Source organism: Pogoniulus pusillus, chromosome 17, assembly GCF_015220805.1.
Source record: "Pogoniulus pusillus isolate bPogPus1 chromosome 17, bPogPus1.pri, whole genome shotgun sequence".
Classification (NCBI taxonomy): domain Eukaryota; kingdom Metazoa; phylum Chordata; class Aves; order Piciformes; family Lybiidae; genus Pogoniulus; species Pogoniulus pusillus.
This window is the reverse complement of record NC_087280.1, coordinates 4511454-4530517: the sequence shown is the minus strand read 5'-3', so window position 1 is coordinate 4530517 and position 19064 is coordinate 4511454. Positions and strand designations below refer to the sequence as shown.

The following is a 19064-nucleotide window of genomic DNA, read 5'->3' as shown; positions in this document are numbered from 1 at the left end:
GCAACATGCTAGATTCTGGCTCAGAACACAGCCTTTGCAATTCACTATAGAATCATAGAAGGGTTTGGGTTGGAAGGGACTTTGAAGGTCTTCTAGGTCCAGCACTCCTGCCATGGCCAGGGACACCTTCAATTAGACCAGAGCACTCAAGGCCCCATCCGACCTGGCTTTGACCACTTCCAGGCTTGGACTCTCTACAACTTCTCTGTGCAACCTGTTGCAGTGCCTCACCACTCCGGTTTGCAGCCATTATCCCTCATCCTGTCACTACACACCTTTGTAAAATGTCCTCTCCAGCTCTCATGCAATGACTGGAGCCTTCTCTTCCCCAGGCCAAACAACCTCAGCTTTATCAGGCTGTCTTCACAGGAGATGTTCTCCAGCCTTCTGATGATTTTTGTGGCCTCCTCTGGATCTGCTCTAGCATTTCTATGTCCTTCTTGGGTTGTAGGCTTTAGAGCTGGACAAAGTACTCCAGGTGGGGTCTCATGAGAGTGGATCAGTTGGGGAGAATGCCCTTGTTCAACCTGCTGGTCACACTTCTGATGCAGTCCAGGATAATCTTTATGTTAGCTGTCAATATTACTAAAGCAAAATGCCAGCAGGAGTGTCTCACACTATGAAACTGTGCCTTTGGAAGGATGATCAAATAGTTCCTTCTCAAAGAAGCAAAGGGAGCATGTTCCAGAGCTGATCAGAGCTGGTGTCCTGGGGTCTGGAGACCACTGAAGCAGCTCTCAGCCAGCAGCTGTAGCTGGCTGCTCCAAGGCTGCCGTTTCTGTTTCCATAGGAACAGAGACTGGCTCCTCACAGAAGGCAAGGTGATTAAAACATGTTTAAATTTGCATGATTGACAATTTGAAAGCCTCTAACATTTCTGGCATGGAAATTTGAAAAGCCATTTGTGTGGAACAGAAAGGGCAGGCACATCTGGCCAGCTAAAGCATTGCTCTGTTTTAGCGGTGCTTTTCCTCTGGATGTGTTTCGTTGCTGATGGCTCTTGGCTTTGGGACTCAGTAAGAGACCAGAGGCTGGACTGGGTTAATTCTGAAGGGGGCTGTCTTACAGCAATCACTGGGAAGCCATGTCTCTTAGATGTGGTATAGAGGCTTTGCAGGACTGCAGAAGAGCCTTCTGTTTCCCTTTTTCATTTTACTAGCAACAACCCCATGGGACCATTAATATACCCGAGGAGTTTGGGAAAATGCAACTGGCTTCATGCCTAAATTATCTCAGCATTCAGCATCTCTTTATATACTACCTTAACATTATTCATAGAATCTCTCATCCAGTTTGTCTGCAGACTGAAAGATTTACCATTACTTCATCAGAATGGTAGAATCATACAATAGTTCCAGCTGGAAAAAGTCCTTTAAGATCATCAAGTCCAATCATTCTTTGACTCTGCCAAGGCTGGTGCCAAACCATATCCCTCAGCACCACATCTCTGCTTCTTTTAAACACTTCCAGGGATGGAGATTCAACTGCCTCCCTGGGCAGCCTGTTCCAGCGTTTGAGAACCTTTTCAGTCAAGAAGTTTCTTCTAATAGCCAACATAAACCTCTCCTGGTGCAACTTGAGGCCATTTTCTCTTGTCCTGTCACTTTGGACAGGACTCTGGGGAGCAGAGACTCCCCCACACCTGGCTCCAAGCACCTTTCAGGGAGCTGTGGGGAACTAGAAGGCCTCACCTGAACCTCCAGACTAAACAATCAGCCATTCCTCAGAAGACCTCTTCTCCATCAGAAACATCAACTGTGAGAAATGTCTTGCCTGAAGCCCTGGATGAGCCCAACTGTGTCTGTTGAGGACATTTGCATATTGTAACTACTGTCAGCTCCAAGCCCACCACTCAAATCCCTGATAAAAACCTTTGCTCAGAGCAGCAGTTAATAAAGATTAAATGAAACCTCCATTCTGATGATCATCAAGTTTTGAGAGGTTTTAATAGAAACCTTAAAAAGGAAAGAGGCAGTCAGACTTTTCATCACTACAGAAGGGATTCAAATAGTTCATTCTGCTGCCAAAAAAATTCATTACCTGAAGAAAAAAAAAACCACCACCAGTACTCTGGCCTGGCCTTATCAAACAGAAAAGCTGGTTTTTAACCTTTCAGAGCAGTGGAGGGAAGGAAACTGCAGTGCCTGCTGGGGAAGCTTCCACCTAAGGCTTGTTATTGGCACTTCTGAATTTCTGAGGGGAGCTGTATGCCAAGACTAGAAGAAAAGCCTCATTAAAAAGATGAGAAACGAGAGGTGAAAGGCCCTGCAGGTGTCCAAATTATCTAGTATGTCAATAACCAACCAACCAAAGTAGCTGATCACTTGTCATAGCCACTCTGTGATGACAATAGCCTACCCCCCTTGCCCCTTGAAACCACTTCTGTTTGGCACAGACATATCTCTATGGCTCTGCTGCAGAGGAAAACATCATGAAGTTCAAGGTAGTTTCAGCAGGTAGCATTGCAGCGGTTGGCATGGCGAGGCTCCTTTCCCTCTGCCCTGCAGAGCTCCCTCCTGTTCTGGTAGGGCAGAAATCCTGCCAGGCTGATTTAACCCTTGCTCTCCTCCTCCTGTTGGGGATCTGGGAAGTTGAGTCAGATGAGCAAAGCCTGGAGGGTTAGAGGCTTAGCACCACATGTCAGGTGTCTTGTGCTGCCCCTCAACATCCTGCATGGTCAAACACATGCCTGCATGGTCAAACGAGGCACTAAGCTTTGAATTCATTGGCCAGAACAACAGTGCTAGTGCCTGTTGGCCAGTTTGATTTTCAAACTGAAGTGTTTTAAGGGGGGTCATTTAGAAACCACCTTTCTGCTTTCTGTACTGTGCTTTTCTGCCCTTGCCCATTTGCAGCTCATTTACTGGGAGTGAAGATGGCCACATGTATGCAGCTTGCCCTAGTAGCTCAGCAGCATCATCTCATCCCTCCTTCCCTCTGCCTGGCGTATTTTACCTCGAGATGGCTATTGTGAGTTTGAAAGCATGTTTGGTCCAGGAGGCTTACTCAGGGACTAAAAAGCATCATGAGTACCTATGCTGGAGTTAATGCTAAGACTCCATAAGCATAGCTAGATTTTTTCCTGGTTTTGTGTTCCTGTTTTCCAAGCTCTGATTGTTTAAACTCTTTAATTCCCTGCAACTACTTCCTGTAGACTGAAAATCCAAAGAATTTCAGGGAATTTCCCCAATTTTTAAAAATATTAATAATAAAATCAATGTTCATACAGAACTTAATAATTCATAAGGCATTGTTAATTTCCAATACTCCTCCCAGGGCTCAGAACTTCCAGCCATCAAACAGCTTGGGTTACTCACACCAAAACACTAACCCAGTCATGGGGCACAGCAGCTCAGGACTGGACACTGCATTGTCCCTGTGTAGAGGAGTTTTACAAACGGTGTACATGTGTGGTTGGGAAGGGAACAGAGGTGAGTCTGTGGAGGAGCATCTTTGAAGAGTGAGTGGTGTGTCTTTGAAGACAGCCAGCTATTGGGAACTGCTATTTCTGGGTGCTATTTCAAGCTTTGCTAAGCAAAACAGGCTGACAAAAGGCAATTGCGCTCTGCAAACCAGCAGTTGTAGTAGAATAGCTCAGTATAAATTTAAGACATGCCCACTGCAAAGTATTTAGGTATTCTTTAGTGCTTTGGCTTCCAGGAGGAAAGGAAAAGAATCCTATAGCAGTTTTCTTGAACTCAGTCGTGGTCAGTGCAGCAGGGATGTACACCGAGGCTCTGCAGAGAGCTACTCACCAGCTGCAGAGAGAAACCTGTATGCCTTGGCCAGGAGGAGATGCTGCTGCACGCAGAGGAAATCAGCAGCATGGGGTTATGGATTCTGTGCCCTATAACCAGTGCTGGCTCATGATGCATCACTTGCACCCCAGCAGCTGGAAAGCACAAACACCTGGAGAAGATTCCCTCATCAGCATCCCACTAACCCTGTCCCAGGCCTTCAGCTCTAGCACTGGCATATTTTCCAGGACCATTTGCTATAGGTTTCAGTTTCTTCACCTGCAAAGCTGAGATAGTATTCTCCCTCTTTCAGAGCCCTGCAAAGCCTGTCTACCCTTGCACACTGGGCATAATCCAGCAACACTGGAACATGTGAGCTCCAAATCCGCCCAACAGCTCTGCTTCAGCAGAGCCAGGAGATACAGCTCACATCAGCCAATTCCCCATAACTCATCAAAATACCTGAATTAGGAACTCTCTTGGCCTGGCCTCTTCTGCAGCCAAACTCATCCACCGCACAAAGCTCCCTGCCCACACTTAGGGTTTAGAGATAGGCAGCTCTGCATCTTTCCAAGGGAGGTGGCTGTTGGGTGGAACAGATGCAAACACAGAGCTCAGTAGGAGACTCAATCAGATAACTGGCTTTTGGGTTCGAGGCTAAGCTAAAAATAATGAGAAAGCAGCATATCATTATCATTTTGGAGGGCCAAACTACACTCAATGTGTGGTTATGAACCCCACCAGCAGTGAAGTTATTGGTTTACAAATGAAGTGGCAAGATAGAAACAATGAGAGGAAACATTTAGGTTTAGAAAGGCTGAGATAAACCATTCTTTAAAAGACTTTTTTGGCTTACCAATCAAGTGCCATGACTAGTGTCCATGCCTTCAAAACACACTTTTCAGGGGAATTTTCCCTTCTGGAAGAAAGCTTCATTCATTCATTCATTCATTCATTCATTCATTCATTCATTCATTCATTCCTCCTCAGCACTCTCTGCAAGTGAATCCTCACATTTGTCCTCCTGCCTTCACATGATGGTATTTTATCCCTGCTGCTCATTACAATCAAAGCAATTTCACTCCTCTGGCCCTGCAAACTCTCTCTTTAGCTTGCACCTCTTGTCCCCTTTCAAAGTCTCTGCACCTTCCTTTTCTTCTTCAGACCACCAGGAGGGAAATTTGCCAATTCTCTCAAATACCAGCCACAAATTGCTCACGGAGTGAATGCTGATAAGTCTTGTCACCATTTGTGGCACATCTCTGTGGCCTGATGAAGCTCACTGAAGCTCCCAGACTTCCTCACCACTAAATAATCAGCCCATGTGGCTGCTACTGCTGTAGGGACAGTAAGAAAAAAGGCACACCCAGGCATCAGGAGCAACGTTAATTAGTTATAACAAGTAAGTCCTGATGTGTTGTTGGTGTGGAAGGACACATTTTGCACACTTTGCATAGGCAACCATGACTTGAGTTCTTTCTTTCTTTCTTTCCCCCCTACCCTCTGACAATGCCAGTGAGGATTTGAAAACACAGGATCCTTACAATATCCAAAAGGATATTTTAAACAGAGGTAACCTGACTGGCAGGACAGGTGTTCTGAAGAGGGTTCCATGGAAGTGTTAGACCTTATGACCAACAATTTGCAGCTGCATCATGATAGATTGGGTAGCTTATTTAACAAGCTGTCTGAAAGAGGTGGTGTCAGGGCTGTGTTGGGTGTACTTTGGATGGCTGTGAAGCTTCACTGCAGGTCTCAGTACTAATAAAATCTCAGTTCTCTTACCACAGGTTTTTTTCTAAGTTTGGGTCTTACTTCTAAATTTCACATAACTTGGTTATTCATCTAAACATTTACTGAGGGCATGCAAATCAGAAGGCTTCCCCATATAGATGTACAGGCACTGAGCAGCGTGCAGACACCTGCACGCTGTGCAGCATTCTTCATCACACCAGTCTTGAAAAGCCTTTTCGGTTGCTAAATACAACCTCCAGCTACAATTGCCACGTGCGGGTACCTGGGCCTCTGCCAGCCCCAGAAAGGACCAGAGAAATGTGGCACAGACCTTTATTTTGCATCTTCTTCTTTGTAAGACCACAGCATTTGACACTGATTTCCTTCATGGCTTACCTCTTTGTATTGTGCTGGTTTCCTTTGCACTTCAAGTGCTCTTCTGCTCCTACACTTGATCAAATCCTATCACTGAATTTCACATCTTTGTTTTCCCCTCCCTTTATTTTTGGTTTTACTCGCCAGCCACTCACATGCATACATGGCAGGGAGCAGCCTGACATCATTTGACATCTCCTTGCTTCCTCATTTCAATATTAACTGTTTACCAGAAGAGAAACAGGTTTGAGGTTAGGGTGCTGAGAGAGTGCATGTCTCTGTGTGTGAGCAAGAGTTTTTTCACCTCAGTCCCTTCTTAGGTCATTTCACTGAGCTGCCTGAAACTGCCAAATGCTATTTTTCACCAGCTTGACTTCAGTCTGTGGATGTGCTTCACCTTCTGCTTCATCTGGGCTGTAGCAGCAAAGCTCAGAGCTGTGGCTGCTGCTCTCATTTGAGAATTGAGTTGCTGAAGGATTCCTGCCCCTCTACAAAGCACTAAGAATGACCCAGTTGCAGTTTAAAGATGCCTTTTGGGTAAGTGAACATTTACTATGTGCTTTCTATATTTGATATCTATTTAAAAATCTTTACAAACACAGTTGAGTTCTAGATATAGTTTAACACTAATTGAATCCTGTTCAGTTTCAAATGTAGTTTAGTTAAAAAGCAAATTTATCTCCAATTAAAAAGATGCTGTTTGATGGTGCAAGTGTTTGAGCAAGGCGGAAGAGCATGTTACAAAGAATTAAACCCATCCACACAACAGAGCTGGCATCCCCAGTTCCTGTGCTAGATCCAGAAACCACTTTTGGAAGGGACACAGGTTGGTGTGTCTCATGGTCCTGTGAGTCTCCTGACCAGGTGAACTGTTACTACTCACAGTTTGGATTCTCTCATGTTTGCCTGTAGAGCAAGGCCAGACAGATGTGTGTGCAGTGCTGTTGCTCACCTGCCTATGGAGTCCATGCCTGCTCTGATGTACATGAGGGCTTTTAGGTGTGCAGGAGCCAGACAGAAGCACTGGAGAACTAAGCCCACAGACTTATGACTGGCTTAGAACTGATGACCACTAAAGCAAGCAGATATACTCCATTCTTGTGATTTGAATTTTGGTTGAAGTGTCTCTTGCTGTCTTGTGTTTAAGCTCTTTCTGTGTAGTTACAAGGTAAGAAGACCCCAGTAATTTCTTTCCCAAGTGTGAGCTGAGGGTCTCTGGCAATTATGTCTGGAGTAGAAGTTTTAGGGGAAAAAGCAAAACAACTAAACCCTAACGTTGCAAAGGTGGGTAAACAGGATGTTATGTGGTTGCCTCTTGTCTGAGCAAGCATTTTTCCAGCACCTAGGACTAATTTGAAGAAGGATACAAGTGCATTAGAATTCTTCCTGCTATTTCCCTCACGGGGCAAGCAGCACAGAGGCATATTTGCTCTTTGGGTTTTATGTCCACCCATCCTGCAGGGTAAACCTTGGTATGAAAGCATAGGGCAGACACAAGAGCACAGAGCAGTGAACCACCTTCCTACTTGCACTTCCAGGAAGGCTTCCCCACCCCCACTTCAGCATCAGATTTGAACAGTTGAAATAAAAAAAATGTGATGAGGAAATACCAAAGTTACTTTTGCTGTTAACCCTAACTGTGCCAGACCACACTTACTCAAGGTGCTCTGTGCCTCCTCTTTTATACAGCTACTAACTGCTCAACCCAGCACACAGGGTAGGACACAACTGCAAGCTTTCAGCTTCTGCATTTCTAGACTACCTTCCAAAATGTGCAATCTGGCTTTTAGAATGAGTACTTTTGGTATATTTAGTTTTCAGGGTCTTGGTCTTTAGTGAGAATAAATCAAGTGTACTCCTCAGACCAGAGAAGGGTTAGGGAAACTAATGCCAGTTGACAATCTGGCCAGGCTGGTTCTTTATGGCTCTTCTTCCCTAACCTTCTCTCTTGGGCTTAGTCACATCAGCATGACCATAATCCTTGCTTAGCTTTGAAACTAACACCTTATGCTGAAAGGAAAGGATACTTGGTTCTAATATTGTTTTGGCTGGGAACATTGTTTTGCTGAGCTTGATTAACAGGGCAGAAATACATCCAGTTGCAGGGTGGAAGTTGTAGCTATGCAATAAGAAGTCTTTTAAAATGAAAGCTTGCAGGATGTTGCTCAATGCAGCAAGAGAGTACAGCTTGCCCTCCCAGATGACAAGATCAGCAATTATTTTTGTGTTCATATGGTTGTGTTATGCGCATTAGTGAGAGGGGAATGTGTTTGCTTGGCTTGCTTCAGTGAGCAATTCTCTGCTTTATTTCATTTGTACCATGAATGGAAAACATCTTTATGACTGAAACCCAAAAAGTACATTTGCACCACATTAGACCACTCTGAGACCTACCTAAGGCCACTGCTGCACCTCCTCCATTGAAGTCACCCTGATGAGGTACACCCAGAGCAGCAACTCCCTGCTCTTACCATCAAAACGTGTTTGGATAGGCAGAAGCTTCTTTAGTACCTGTCACAATGTAAAAGGTGGCCTTATGGTGGCCTTTCAATATCTGAAGGGGGCCTACAAAAAAAGCTGGGGAGGGACTTTGTAGGATATCAGGGAGTGACAGGACTAGGGGGACTGGAGCAAAGCTGGAGATGGGTAGGTTCAGGCTGGACGTGAGGAGGAAGTTCTTCAGCATGACAGCGGTGAGAGCCTGAAGTGGGTTGCTCAGGGAGGTAGTTGAGACCCCATCCCTGGAGGTGTTTAAGGCCAGGCTGGATGAGGCTGTGGCCAGCCTGATCTAGGCTAGGGTGTCCCTGCCTACAGCAGGGGGGTTGGAACTAGATGATCCTTGTGGTCCCTTCCAACTCTGACTGATTCTATGAATCCATGAAACCCTAAAAGCAGCAGATCTTCCCCAACTAGCAGAGAAAGAGCACCACTCATTCCTCCCCAAGGCTCCTCAGACTTCCTCAGAGCAGGGTGTGCTGTCTCTATTAGCAGAGAAATGTGAATAATTCCCCACAAGAGGTATAAATCTTAATCTCCTCTGCTGCTAAATGCAGCAGTGATAGCACTATACTAACAGTGTCACACCTGGGCTAGGGGGTTCTGTTTTCTTTGTAGCATGGCCTGGCCTAAACCCAGTATATTTTTTAATTACAGTCTGGGGGTTTATATCTCCCACACTGTCTGTTATGGTTTAAGGTGGAGCTGCCCAAAGCCTCCACTAAAAGGTGCCTCTTTGCAGAAATGTCCTGTCCTTTGATAAAATGGTTTGGGAAACGTTAGTGAGATAAGAGCACAGCTTGGTTTTGGCTAGTGCAGGGCAGTTGCTAGTGGATTAATATTCTGCTGGGCTGCTGTACAAGTGTAACAGATGTTCCCTGTCTTCTCCAGCATCCTGCTAGACAGGTAGGTAAATTCCCATGTTAATGGGGAGCACCTCTGTGATATCAGTCAGGCTTCATAACGAGGTTATACTAATAGGCAGAGGCCTGAGCAACATTATCTTTTTGTCACACAAAATGCCACTAACCAAGAAAATCTTTCCTCTTCTGTCACAAATCATGAGTCTCTTCCTCTTGTGCTCAGTGTTTGCTTTTCTTTGCAGATACTTGTCATTGCTTTTCTCATTGGTTTTTCTCTACCATGCAGCTGTTTCTGGCCAAGGGGCAGGTAGGGGCTTACTGGGCACCATTTTCTGGCACCATTAGCCTTACCCACTTGGCATGAGGAAGACTTGCAAAGGAAGTGTTTGGTTTTGGGGCAGGCTCCAAAATGCCCTCAGTTGAGTAGGAGCAAATCTATTCCCTCAGGCAGCTTTGAATCAAACTTCAAGGGCTATGTCAATTCCCAAAATGTGTCATGGGCTCAGATGGTTCTTAGGATTAACAAGAAAAAAATGCTTTATCTGTGGAGTGCTTGTTCATTCTTAGCTGAGGGATGAGCTCAGGGCTTGGGGATTCTCACAGCTCAGATATAAGAGCCAGAATGGGCTGGAGATAGAGGTCAGCAAATACAATTCAGGCCTTAAACAGGAGATAGCAGTATTTTCCCCCTTGCCCTGCAGCAGACCTCTCCTTGTCACATTCCTGACTGTGCAGCACACATAGCTATGGTCAGACACCAGAGCAGTGGGACCCATGGAAGTGCTCAAGGTAGAGTCTATCACGAAGATGCTCCCTCAGACTTTGTTGTTTTGACTTCAGGCTGAACTCTTCATTGAGTACAATGCAAAGTTGACTTTGCAAGTGAACCTCTCAACTGTTACTGTAGCTTTTCCCACAGTGGTCTCTTATATACTCCAAAAGGGATGTAATTAGTTTCATAAATAATGTACCTTCTAATGAGCCTTTTAAGTGTGGCACAAGGGTGCAGAGATGATGATAAACGTCACAGTAAAGCTCTTTTCTAGACTTACTGGGGAATGTACTAAGGAAATAACTATCAACTGTTTCACTCAAAAAAGGAAGTCTTTGCTACACCAGGAGTGACTCTGCTTTCCTCTAGAGGTTAAGTTGTTCTGGAGCAGATCTGTGAAGAGGAAGTGAGACCAGGCAGGTTTGCTAGGAGAGAGGAACCAGGAACAGCACAAAAGGTACAGCTGAGCTTGGGCAGGCAAGGATGTAGCTGCCAAACCTTTTGCCCTGGCATCTCAGCTGTGCAACTTCTTCCCCACTGAGGCTCATAAGAATTGGATTGTGTCAGTTGCATCTGTACCTAGTGACATGAAGCGAATGGAAACAGCCTCATGGCACACTGGCACACGTACTGGCCAGTGTATGTGTGTCAGGGTGCCATGAGACTATTCCTCTGGTGCTGATACAGACTGTGTTTCATTGTACACCAGAAAGCCTGATTGGAAACAGATGTATGGCTGTAGCCCTGCTGACATCCAGGGCCAGTCATCACTGGTAGAAGTGTGTGGAAACAGGGAATAAAGGGGGAACCAACTTGGAAAAGTTGAAGTAATTGTCTGGCTGATGTCTGTGTTTGTTGTGAGGTCAACTTCATCTCCATGGAAGGGGCTATTCTACTCTATTTTACATGTGATTCCTTCCTGCTTTCTCCCAGGGGATCTAGGAAGGTATGCTTAGCTCACTGAGGGAACCAGAAGCACCTGTGAAGGGGGGTGAAATCTCTCATCAGTTATTGAAAGCACAGGGAATCACAAGTAGTTGTGCTGTTGATTAGTCGTCATGGTTATGGAAACACTGGTGCTTCAGAAATCACTTCTAAGCAGAAGACAAGAGCTAAAATGAAGCTGAAATGCACTCACACTTGCAGCACAGATAAATGTCAATAGCAAGGTAAACGTCACTGGCTACTTCCATCTCCCACATTCTTAGAACAGCACCTAGGAGAGTCTGGGAGGAGCCACGTGCAGGGTATTTGGGGTACTTCATTTCCTTGGTGATGAGCTCCAACAGAAGGACTAGAGCTTTATGATGCAGCTTTTGGTTATATGTTCAGTTACAGCCTGCATGTGGCACAGTAGGCTGAGCATCTTCTCCATGAGAAGACTGCCTGGGGAAGGCTTAAGCACAGTGGGCTCATCCTGAGGTCCAGAAGGCTTTCCAGACCAGACAGATTGGAAAGCTCATTTTAGGTCAGTGACTGAAATAATTAGACAGCTAAGTAATCACATTTAAGTTTTGTGATGACTATGCTGCAACTGGGTACCTCATCCAGGGGTTCTGACTGCCTAAACCGGCTGATTGATTACACTGTGACAATGTTGTTAATGTTCTCACACAGTTATACCTGGTTTGTTTTGATCTGCCCTGCTCTGCAAAGGCTGCTTGGATTTGCTTGGGCTCAGAGAAACGGTCGGTTGTTATTTAGGGCAGCTTTAACTGTGCCGTGTGTATGCCTTTGACACATGGAATAGATGAGTCACCCACTCACTTTGCACCCAGACGTACACAGACAGCGCTAATGAACAGCACCTAAGAGTTAAGTGAGCATTTGTGGTGTGCTCTGCTTTGCTAGGGCAGCCCATTGAGGTGCATCTTCTGATGGTAGTCACAGAACAGCTGAGGTTGGAAGGGGCTGCTGGAGTTTGTCCAGCCAACCCCCTGCTTGTTGCAGGGCCAGCTACAGCAGCTTGCCCAGCACTAAGTTTTGAGTATCTCCAGAGATGGAGACTCCACAACCTCTCTGGCTGAGATATTGCAGTCTCACCACCCTTGCAGCAAAAAAACCCACAAAACCCTCTTATGCTTAAGCAGGACTTCAAATTTGTGCCCACTGCCTCTTACCCTGTTACTGGGTACCACTGAGAAGTCCTGTCTCTGTCTCCCCTCCTCCCTGCCACTGTATATTTAGACCCACTGAGCCAGCTTTTCAGCTTTTCTCAGCCTCTCCTCCCACCACAGATTCTCCAGGGTGAATCTCAGATTCTTCCTGTGAATCTCACTTCAACGTGTATTTTCCTTGCAGGACTGGGTGATTCATGACCCACCCCTTTCCTCTCCCAAGGCTTGCAGCACAGACTTGCCCCACTTCCCTGTCATCAAAGCCTGCAGTCACAGGCTGGGGACACTGACCTCCTGCTGCACTGCAGGCATGGTGGAAAACTCTGAATATCAACTCAGTTATACTCACCCTTGGAAGGCAAAATTAGGCTGCTTCATAAACAGATTATTTTACTGTTGTTATTCTTCATCTTCTTTTACCTCACAAATAACTTCTTTTCCTCTTCTCCCCCCCAGTTTTCTTTTCATGCCATACTGCAGCAAGGTAGATTGTGTCTGGCAGATGGCACAGAAAGCACTTGTTTCATCTCCTGTTTAATCTGGGGTTTGTAATAAAACTTTTCTCAGCAACCACAGTTCAATAACAGAGAGAGCTCACACAGTAAGAATTTGGGGATTTGAGGCTGGAATGAGGTGAGTGCTGTGGGGCATGGCTCTGCATGGGGAGCACTCAGCATGGCTCAGGTTGTCAAGGTTAAGAAAGAAAATAATATTGAAAATATGCATCTAGATCCCAGCAGCAATTCAGGTCCTCAAAGTGTTGCTCCTTTACTGTAAATGGAGCTTAGTACTTCAGAATGGTAGAAAAAACATCACTGAGCAAGATGGAGGGATTGAAAAGTTCCACAGTTCTTGGTGCAACTTGGTTTTTGCTTGCACTGAAAGGCAACAACGTCCCCTAGGAGCACCTGAAGGAAAGGAGGCCCCTGCCATTGAAAGACCCTGGCTGCACAAGTGGTTAGGACTCATGCTTTTGACAAGATCATTTTTTTGGGGGAGAACATAGTTTTATTTGAAGTAAAGGAGCTGATTTGGAAGATGAAGCTGGGTTTAGATGGAAAAAAATCACAGCTGGAAAAGGCTTCCTCCAGAGATGGAGATTTAAGGTGAAATTTCTAGCCAAAGAGAGGAAGCAAACTCATAAAACCCCATCCCTCTGAGATCCTGGGAGCTCAGCAAGGGAGGGACATAGCCTGCAAGAGGAATTGCAGCCTTCATTACCCTACCTGTAGCCTGGAGTTGAGGCATGCCTTCCTTCCACTCCAGTAGGTTCATCCACAAGTAAAATAGCTAGAGAGAGGTTAACATGAAATTCCTCTTCCCCACATAGACAGCAGATGGTGGAGAATGTGTCAGCCAAGCAGCAGGCAGTCTCAGTCAGACCTGCCTGACTCAGAGAGTTTCTTCTTTATGTCAACATGAATGTCTTTGTTGTTGTCAAGAGGTGAGATGTGGACTTTTCACATCTTGTATAAATTTGCAGAGCAAGAAAACTGTTTCCCACCCTGCTCAAGAAGTGATAGCAGTTCATTTCCTACAAGGGAAGCTCACAAGAACATAAAACACCTCTACAGCAAATACTGCCGAGGCTCTTTGTGAGTGGAAGAATTTCATTCTTGCTGGTTAGAAGATAAGGCAGTTTCAAGTGAATGCACAATTTCTACCTAACAAATTGAGCTGCTGGCACAGTTTTAGCAACAAAAAACGGTTCAAAACCAGCTATGTTGATGCAATCCCTTGGTGTAGAGGCACTCAGTGTATAAATCTTGTCCATTTCCTATATCCTAGGAGCTTGCAGTGGAAGGAGAGGCACATCCAGGCAAACACCTCCTTGAACCAGTGGTTTCTGAAAACCCCAAATCAATAAACTTTTAATCATTTTTGTATGAAGCAGGAGAGATATTTATGCGAGTGGGAGCAAACAGAAAGAAATGCCTGCCAGAGGCAAATGTATTACTGGCACGATAGTCCCACCTGGCCAAACTGTTTGTCTTGACTTAACCAACACCTCCCTGCTTTTAAGAATTTCTAAAAGCCTAAAGCTGATTTTGATCTGTTGCCCAATTTCCCATGCCTTTGTGATGCACCATGCCAAGGGAGTGTAAGAGTTTGTTGCATCATATTGAGTAACAGGATATGTTGAAAATTATGTAGGTGGCAAAACCTGGAAATGGTAACATGGAGCTGTCAGAAAAATCCTCTCTAAGGTACACACTCCTTTTTTTTTTATTGCAGAGAATGGCTATGGGAGGATTTCATGAAACTTTACCCTTCCCTACATGCCAAGCAAGACCACTACCAAAATGTCTGGCTGGGGAAGCAGCACACGTGGGTGCAGCACTATGTTGTATGTGATGCCTTTTCAGGGCTAAGAGGCAGTGTGCTAGTTTGAAGCTAGCTGGAATGTTTTGGTGGGAAGGATTAGATCACATGCTATGAAAGAGAAACAGTGCTGATGTCTAATTCACTCATAGGCTTGCTGAGAGGCATAAGAACAAGAATCCAAACATAGATAGGGGAGTCACTTCTTCTGCTTGGGAGATCTGAGCTGCACTTCTCTCTAGCCTCTCTGCCGTCTCTCTGATTAACCCACTTTGCTTCCTAACCCCCTGGCCGAACCTCCATTCTTCCTTGGGACTGGGGTAAGGCTGAGAGGGGTGGGAGAAGGTGGAAGGGCATTTGGGAGCCCCTCCTGGGGACTCAGGTTTCTGGGAGGGCTGTTGTGTTTCTCTATTACCTTTTACCCTGTACATTTCTGTCTATAACTGTATATACTGTAAATATCTGCTTGTATCTTGTGCTAAGCTGTAAATATAAGCTTCATTCAAATTTCCAGAGCCACTGAGTCTAGTCTGGGTGATTTACAAAGTGTGGGGAGGTGGGGAACACCCAAACTATCACAGGTAGCAACTCCAAGTTTTCTAAGACAGGGAAGGGAATGAACAGGGTCTTTCAAATTAATTAATGTACCAGCTAAGCAGGCTCCAGTGGCTCCAATGGCTCTATAAGATTTTCTCAACAGCTGTCCATGCCTGAACAATCAGGTTCTCATGTTGCCTTGCACACAGCAATCTGGGACCTACCCCACAGCGCTTGCAGGAGGAAAGGAACTTTCTTATAAAAGAGAAGTGACTTGGAAGCGGATGAACTAAAGAGGAATAGAAACAAAAATAAACTCTGACCATCAGCCCTTGATAGAGCACTAGGCCAGATCAAGAGCTTGAGAAACAGCCTCTCTAAGAAGCACCAGTGCACAGTGGCATGCTGCAGTGATGTAATTCATTGATGCAACTCAGCACAAATTCCTGTCATTCCAAGACTGAGGTACCACATGTTCCAGACAGAAGGGAGCACTTTTTGACAGTTGAAAAAGATATTGGCAGAGTGATGCTTGTTCAAATCTCATTCTCCCTCTTCTCCCTAAACTTCCTCTACACATCAGGAAGTTATTTCCTTTTTTGACCTGGAAAAATGAATGGTCTGGGCTGAAAGAGACCTCTAGAGGTCATCTAGTCTGCCCCCCTGCATTCAGCAGGGACATCCCCACTAGACCAGGTCACCCAGGGCCCCCTCAAGCCCCACCATGTCTTCAGGGAAGGGGCCTCAACCACCTCTCTGGGCAACCTGTTCCAGTGCTCCACCACCCTCATAGAAAAGAACTTGTTCCCAGCATCCAATCTAAATCTGCTCTTCTTGAGCTTGAGAATCTTAGGCTTTTGGTTTGTATCCTGGGGGTTATTCTTTCTGTGTACCACTTGAACTGAGAGCCTTACACAAAGTGAGCAGGCTTTGCGGCTCGAGGTGCAGGGCAAGAGATCTTTTTTTTGTGGACAGGCAGGACTGCAGCTCCCCTGAGCAATGCAGCAAGCTGAGGTGGAGCTGCAGAGGCACTTACCAAACAGGACTTTTGACTTCAGCTGCAGAGCACTTCCCAGGCAGAGGTGCCAAGCCAGCTTATCCTGCACGACCAGTTAGAGCCATATGAATTGTGGTCTGTAAACTACCTCTAACAAAAAGCTCTGGGTGGGCAAGCCAGGTGCCAGGATGATGTTAGAAGTGCTCTCACAAATCAGCCACACCAGCAGAGCCCATGGTTCCTACAGCACAACCTCAACGACTTGCTCAGTTCACTTTCCGAATACAGAAGCTGGCCAGGCAAGGGCCTAGGATTCAGTGCATGCTACTCACACAAGCCTGGAGAGTCTTGGTCCATAGTAAAGCCATTTACCAAAGCTGTTCTTCAGTGACCAGTAAAGCATTCTAGCCCTTCCCACCCAGTAGTGTTGCAATGGTACCCCTATGACTTCAAAACCTAGATACTCGCTCTTCAAACAGCCTTGCCCTACCCTCTGAGCACCCAGCAGCACATGGCTCAGAGACGTTCTGTAACGCTGATTTTCAGCTAGTGGAAGAAGCAAGACTTAGCACAAGGTTACTCAGCTTTGTGCCACCAGAAGGGAAGAAGAATGTATGTCACCCCCCAGCTATCTTCTCACTGAACTTTCTACCCTCTGGGCAGGGAACTGACACCATCAGTCTTCCCACCTGCAGCCGTTCCAAACCCATGTCCTCAGAGCCTCTCCCTGATCGCTACAGGAAGCAGCTGAGAGCCAGCCATGAATAATCTCTCTCACAATTAACTCCTGATGTTTACCTGCCTGATTGCCTGTGGAGAAACTTCTGCCAGATGGAATGGCGCAGTCCCGAGGCACCTATCTCTTCAGAAAAGTGTGAAAGTGAGGCAGCAGCATCATTAAGCCTCAGAGGAAAGAAGAAATGGGAAGAAGAAAGCCTATCCCGACGTGCTTGCTGTCAACACCTCTGCTTGCAGTCTTCCATGCTTCCTTTCAAGTATTCTAGGAAAAGCTATTCTTTTTAAACCGGAGCACAGAATTTGTGGTTTTCAGTCATACCCTCTCTCTCTTTCACGTTTCTTTCATCTCTGAAGGAAGTGTTGCTCATTGCTTCGGAGAGAAAGAGCTTCTGTAACTGGCAAGAGAAGAGATGCTGCTTCTCCATGAGCTGTGGTGTTTCCCCGTGAGAAGAAAAGCCTCAGGGCAGAGAGCAATGCACATGTGAAGTATCACAGTATCACCAAGGTTGGAAGAGACCTCATAGATCAAGTCCAACCCTTTAACACAGAGCTCAAGGCTAGACCATGGCACCAAGTGCCATGTCCAATCTTGCATTGAACAGCTCCAGGGACGGCGACTCCGCCACCTCCCCGGGCAGCCCATTCCAGTGTCCAATGACTCTCTCAGTGAAGAACTTTCTCCTCACCTCCAGCCTAAATTTCCCCTGGTGCAGCCTGAGGCTGTGTCCTCTCGTTCTGGTGCTGGCCACTTGAGAGAAGAGACCACCTGAGAGAGTACTTAGGGAAGAGTCTCGGGACGATAGGGACTTGCCTGCAACACTGAACTCCCTTTGTCAAGCACTTTCTTACTAGTGATTAGAGGTGTGTTGGACCAGGCTGGTTCATTACACTAGCAGTGAGTCAGTGCTCTTTCCCAGCAGCACACGCTTTGGCTGTGCAGAATCACTTTCCTAGCAAAGAGACAGATTACTGGTGGTGATCCAAGTCACCCTGTTCTAAACAACTGTGGCTTTGTAATGAAGAAATACAGTTTGACACATTTAATGAATGTGTTTGTTATCTAATTAAAACTTTACCCTCCCCACCCCAGATTTCTTTAAAAAGTAAACCAGTTCTTTCACTATTTTTAGTTCTTATATTCACCACAATGTCCTGGCTGAGAGGTGCCCAAGCAGCAGCTGAGCAGTGCAGCTCTAACAGCCTTTACAAAACCATTTGATTGCACTCTGGGACACGGTCTAGTGGTCACAGAGGTGCTGGCTAGAAGGTTGGACTTTAAAGCAGGCAAAGACACTCTTCTGGGAGAGATGCTGGTGGCTTGTGTTGAAAAGAAAATGTGTGAGCTGAAATGGAAAAGTGGAGATCAGCCTTTCAAGATTAACTTCACTCATATTCATTTGAGATACGGGCATAAGGCCTTAAGAAAAGGCTGGAAACAGCTGAAACAAAGAAGTAGAATGAAATATTGTACAGGAGGTATCCAATAACCTTCGAGCCTAGGGTAACAGAAAGCAGATAAAGTTTCAAAGTGCAAAATGAGAGTAAGTGATCAGTAGCGGAAAAGTTCAATACTCTCTGGGACCTTGTTAAGTCAAATAGCAGGAGGGGAGAAAACTGCAGGTATGTCAATAGATTGCAGCTCAGTTAGGTGCTACTGGTATGATTTGGTAGGGCAAGAAGGCAAATAGGATCCTCTGATATACCAGAACTGGTTTTTTGAAAGTGGCCATTAATGTTATGGTATAAAACATCCAGTCTGTGCTGGAATAACAGAGCATCAGCCTGGTCCAACAGGGATTTATTTAGCCTTGAACAGGTGTTACCAGAACACCTGGGAACCAGTGGAATGAAAAACTAGTGTCTCAGGAAAGGGCAAAGGTGGTCTAATTGGATTCAGAAAGAAGTTGAGAAGGTGCAGTTGTACAACACATGAAAGAAGAAAAAGAGCTGTTGAAATGAAAGGGAAATGTTTGTGTAGGTAAACGTCAGCCTGAGTGATTTATGGCTGTGCTGTGGATGGAAATCATGAAACAGGGTTGCACAATGAAAGACCACAGCAGCTTAACCTCGTCTAAATCTGGGCTGCATTTCCTCTCCTTTCTTGCTGCACCCTATGACATGCAAGCAGCACAGGTTATTTAACCCAGAGCTGGATCCACTGCTTGGGAGGGGAGGGCAGCCTTGACTTAGACTTTGGATGCCATCGTTTCTGAAATATGCCTTCCACATTCTTCAGGAACATACAGTGAGGACAACAAAACACCTTCTGAGATGGATCCTCCCAAAAAAGAAGAGAGATGAAGAAATGAGTGCCTGTGGTATTAAGTTCTTTTTCAGACAGATGAATTTAGCAGGCAGGAAATGATGTCTCCAGCA

At 45.6% G+C, this 19064-nt stretch overlaps 2 protein-coding genes across 2 annotated transcripts in view; one reads left to right on the top strand and one right to left on the bottom strand.

The window, feature by feature from the left end:
* The window catches only part of SCAPER (S-phase cyclin A associated protein in the ER), a 243491-nt gene that overhangs the window by 178348 nt on the left and 46079 nt on the right, over positions 1 to 19064 (bottom strand). The window lies entirely within an intron of this gene.
* Positions 6264 to 19064, top strand: part of PSTPIP1 (proline-serine-threonine phosphatase interacting protein 1) — a 54550-nt gene continuing 41749 nt past the window's right edge. The window contains exon 1 of the mRNA XM_064157321.1: positions 6264 to 6383. Within this exon, the coding sequence (XP_064013391.1) occupies positions 6351 to 6383 (33 nt within the window). The 5' untranslated portion in view covers positions 6264 to 6350. The remainder of the gene's footprint in view (positions 6384 to 19064) is intronic.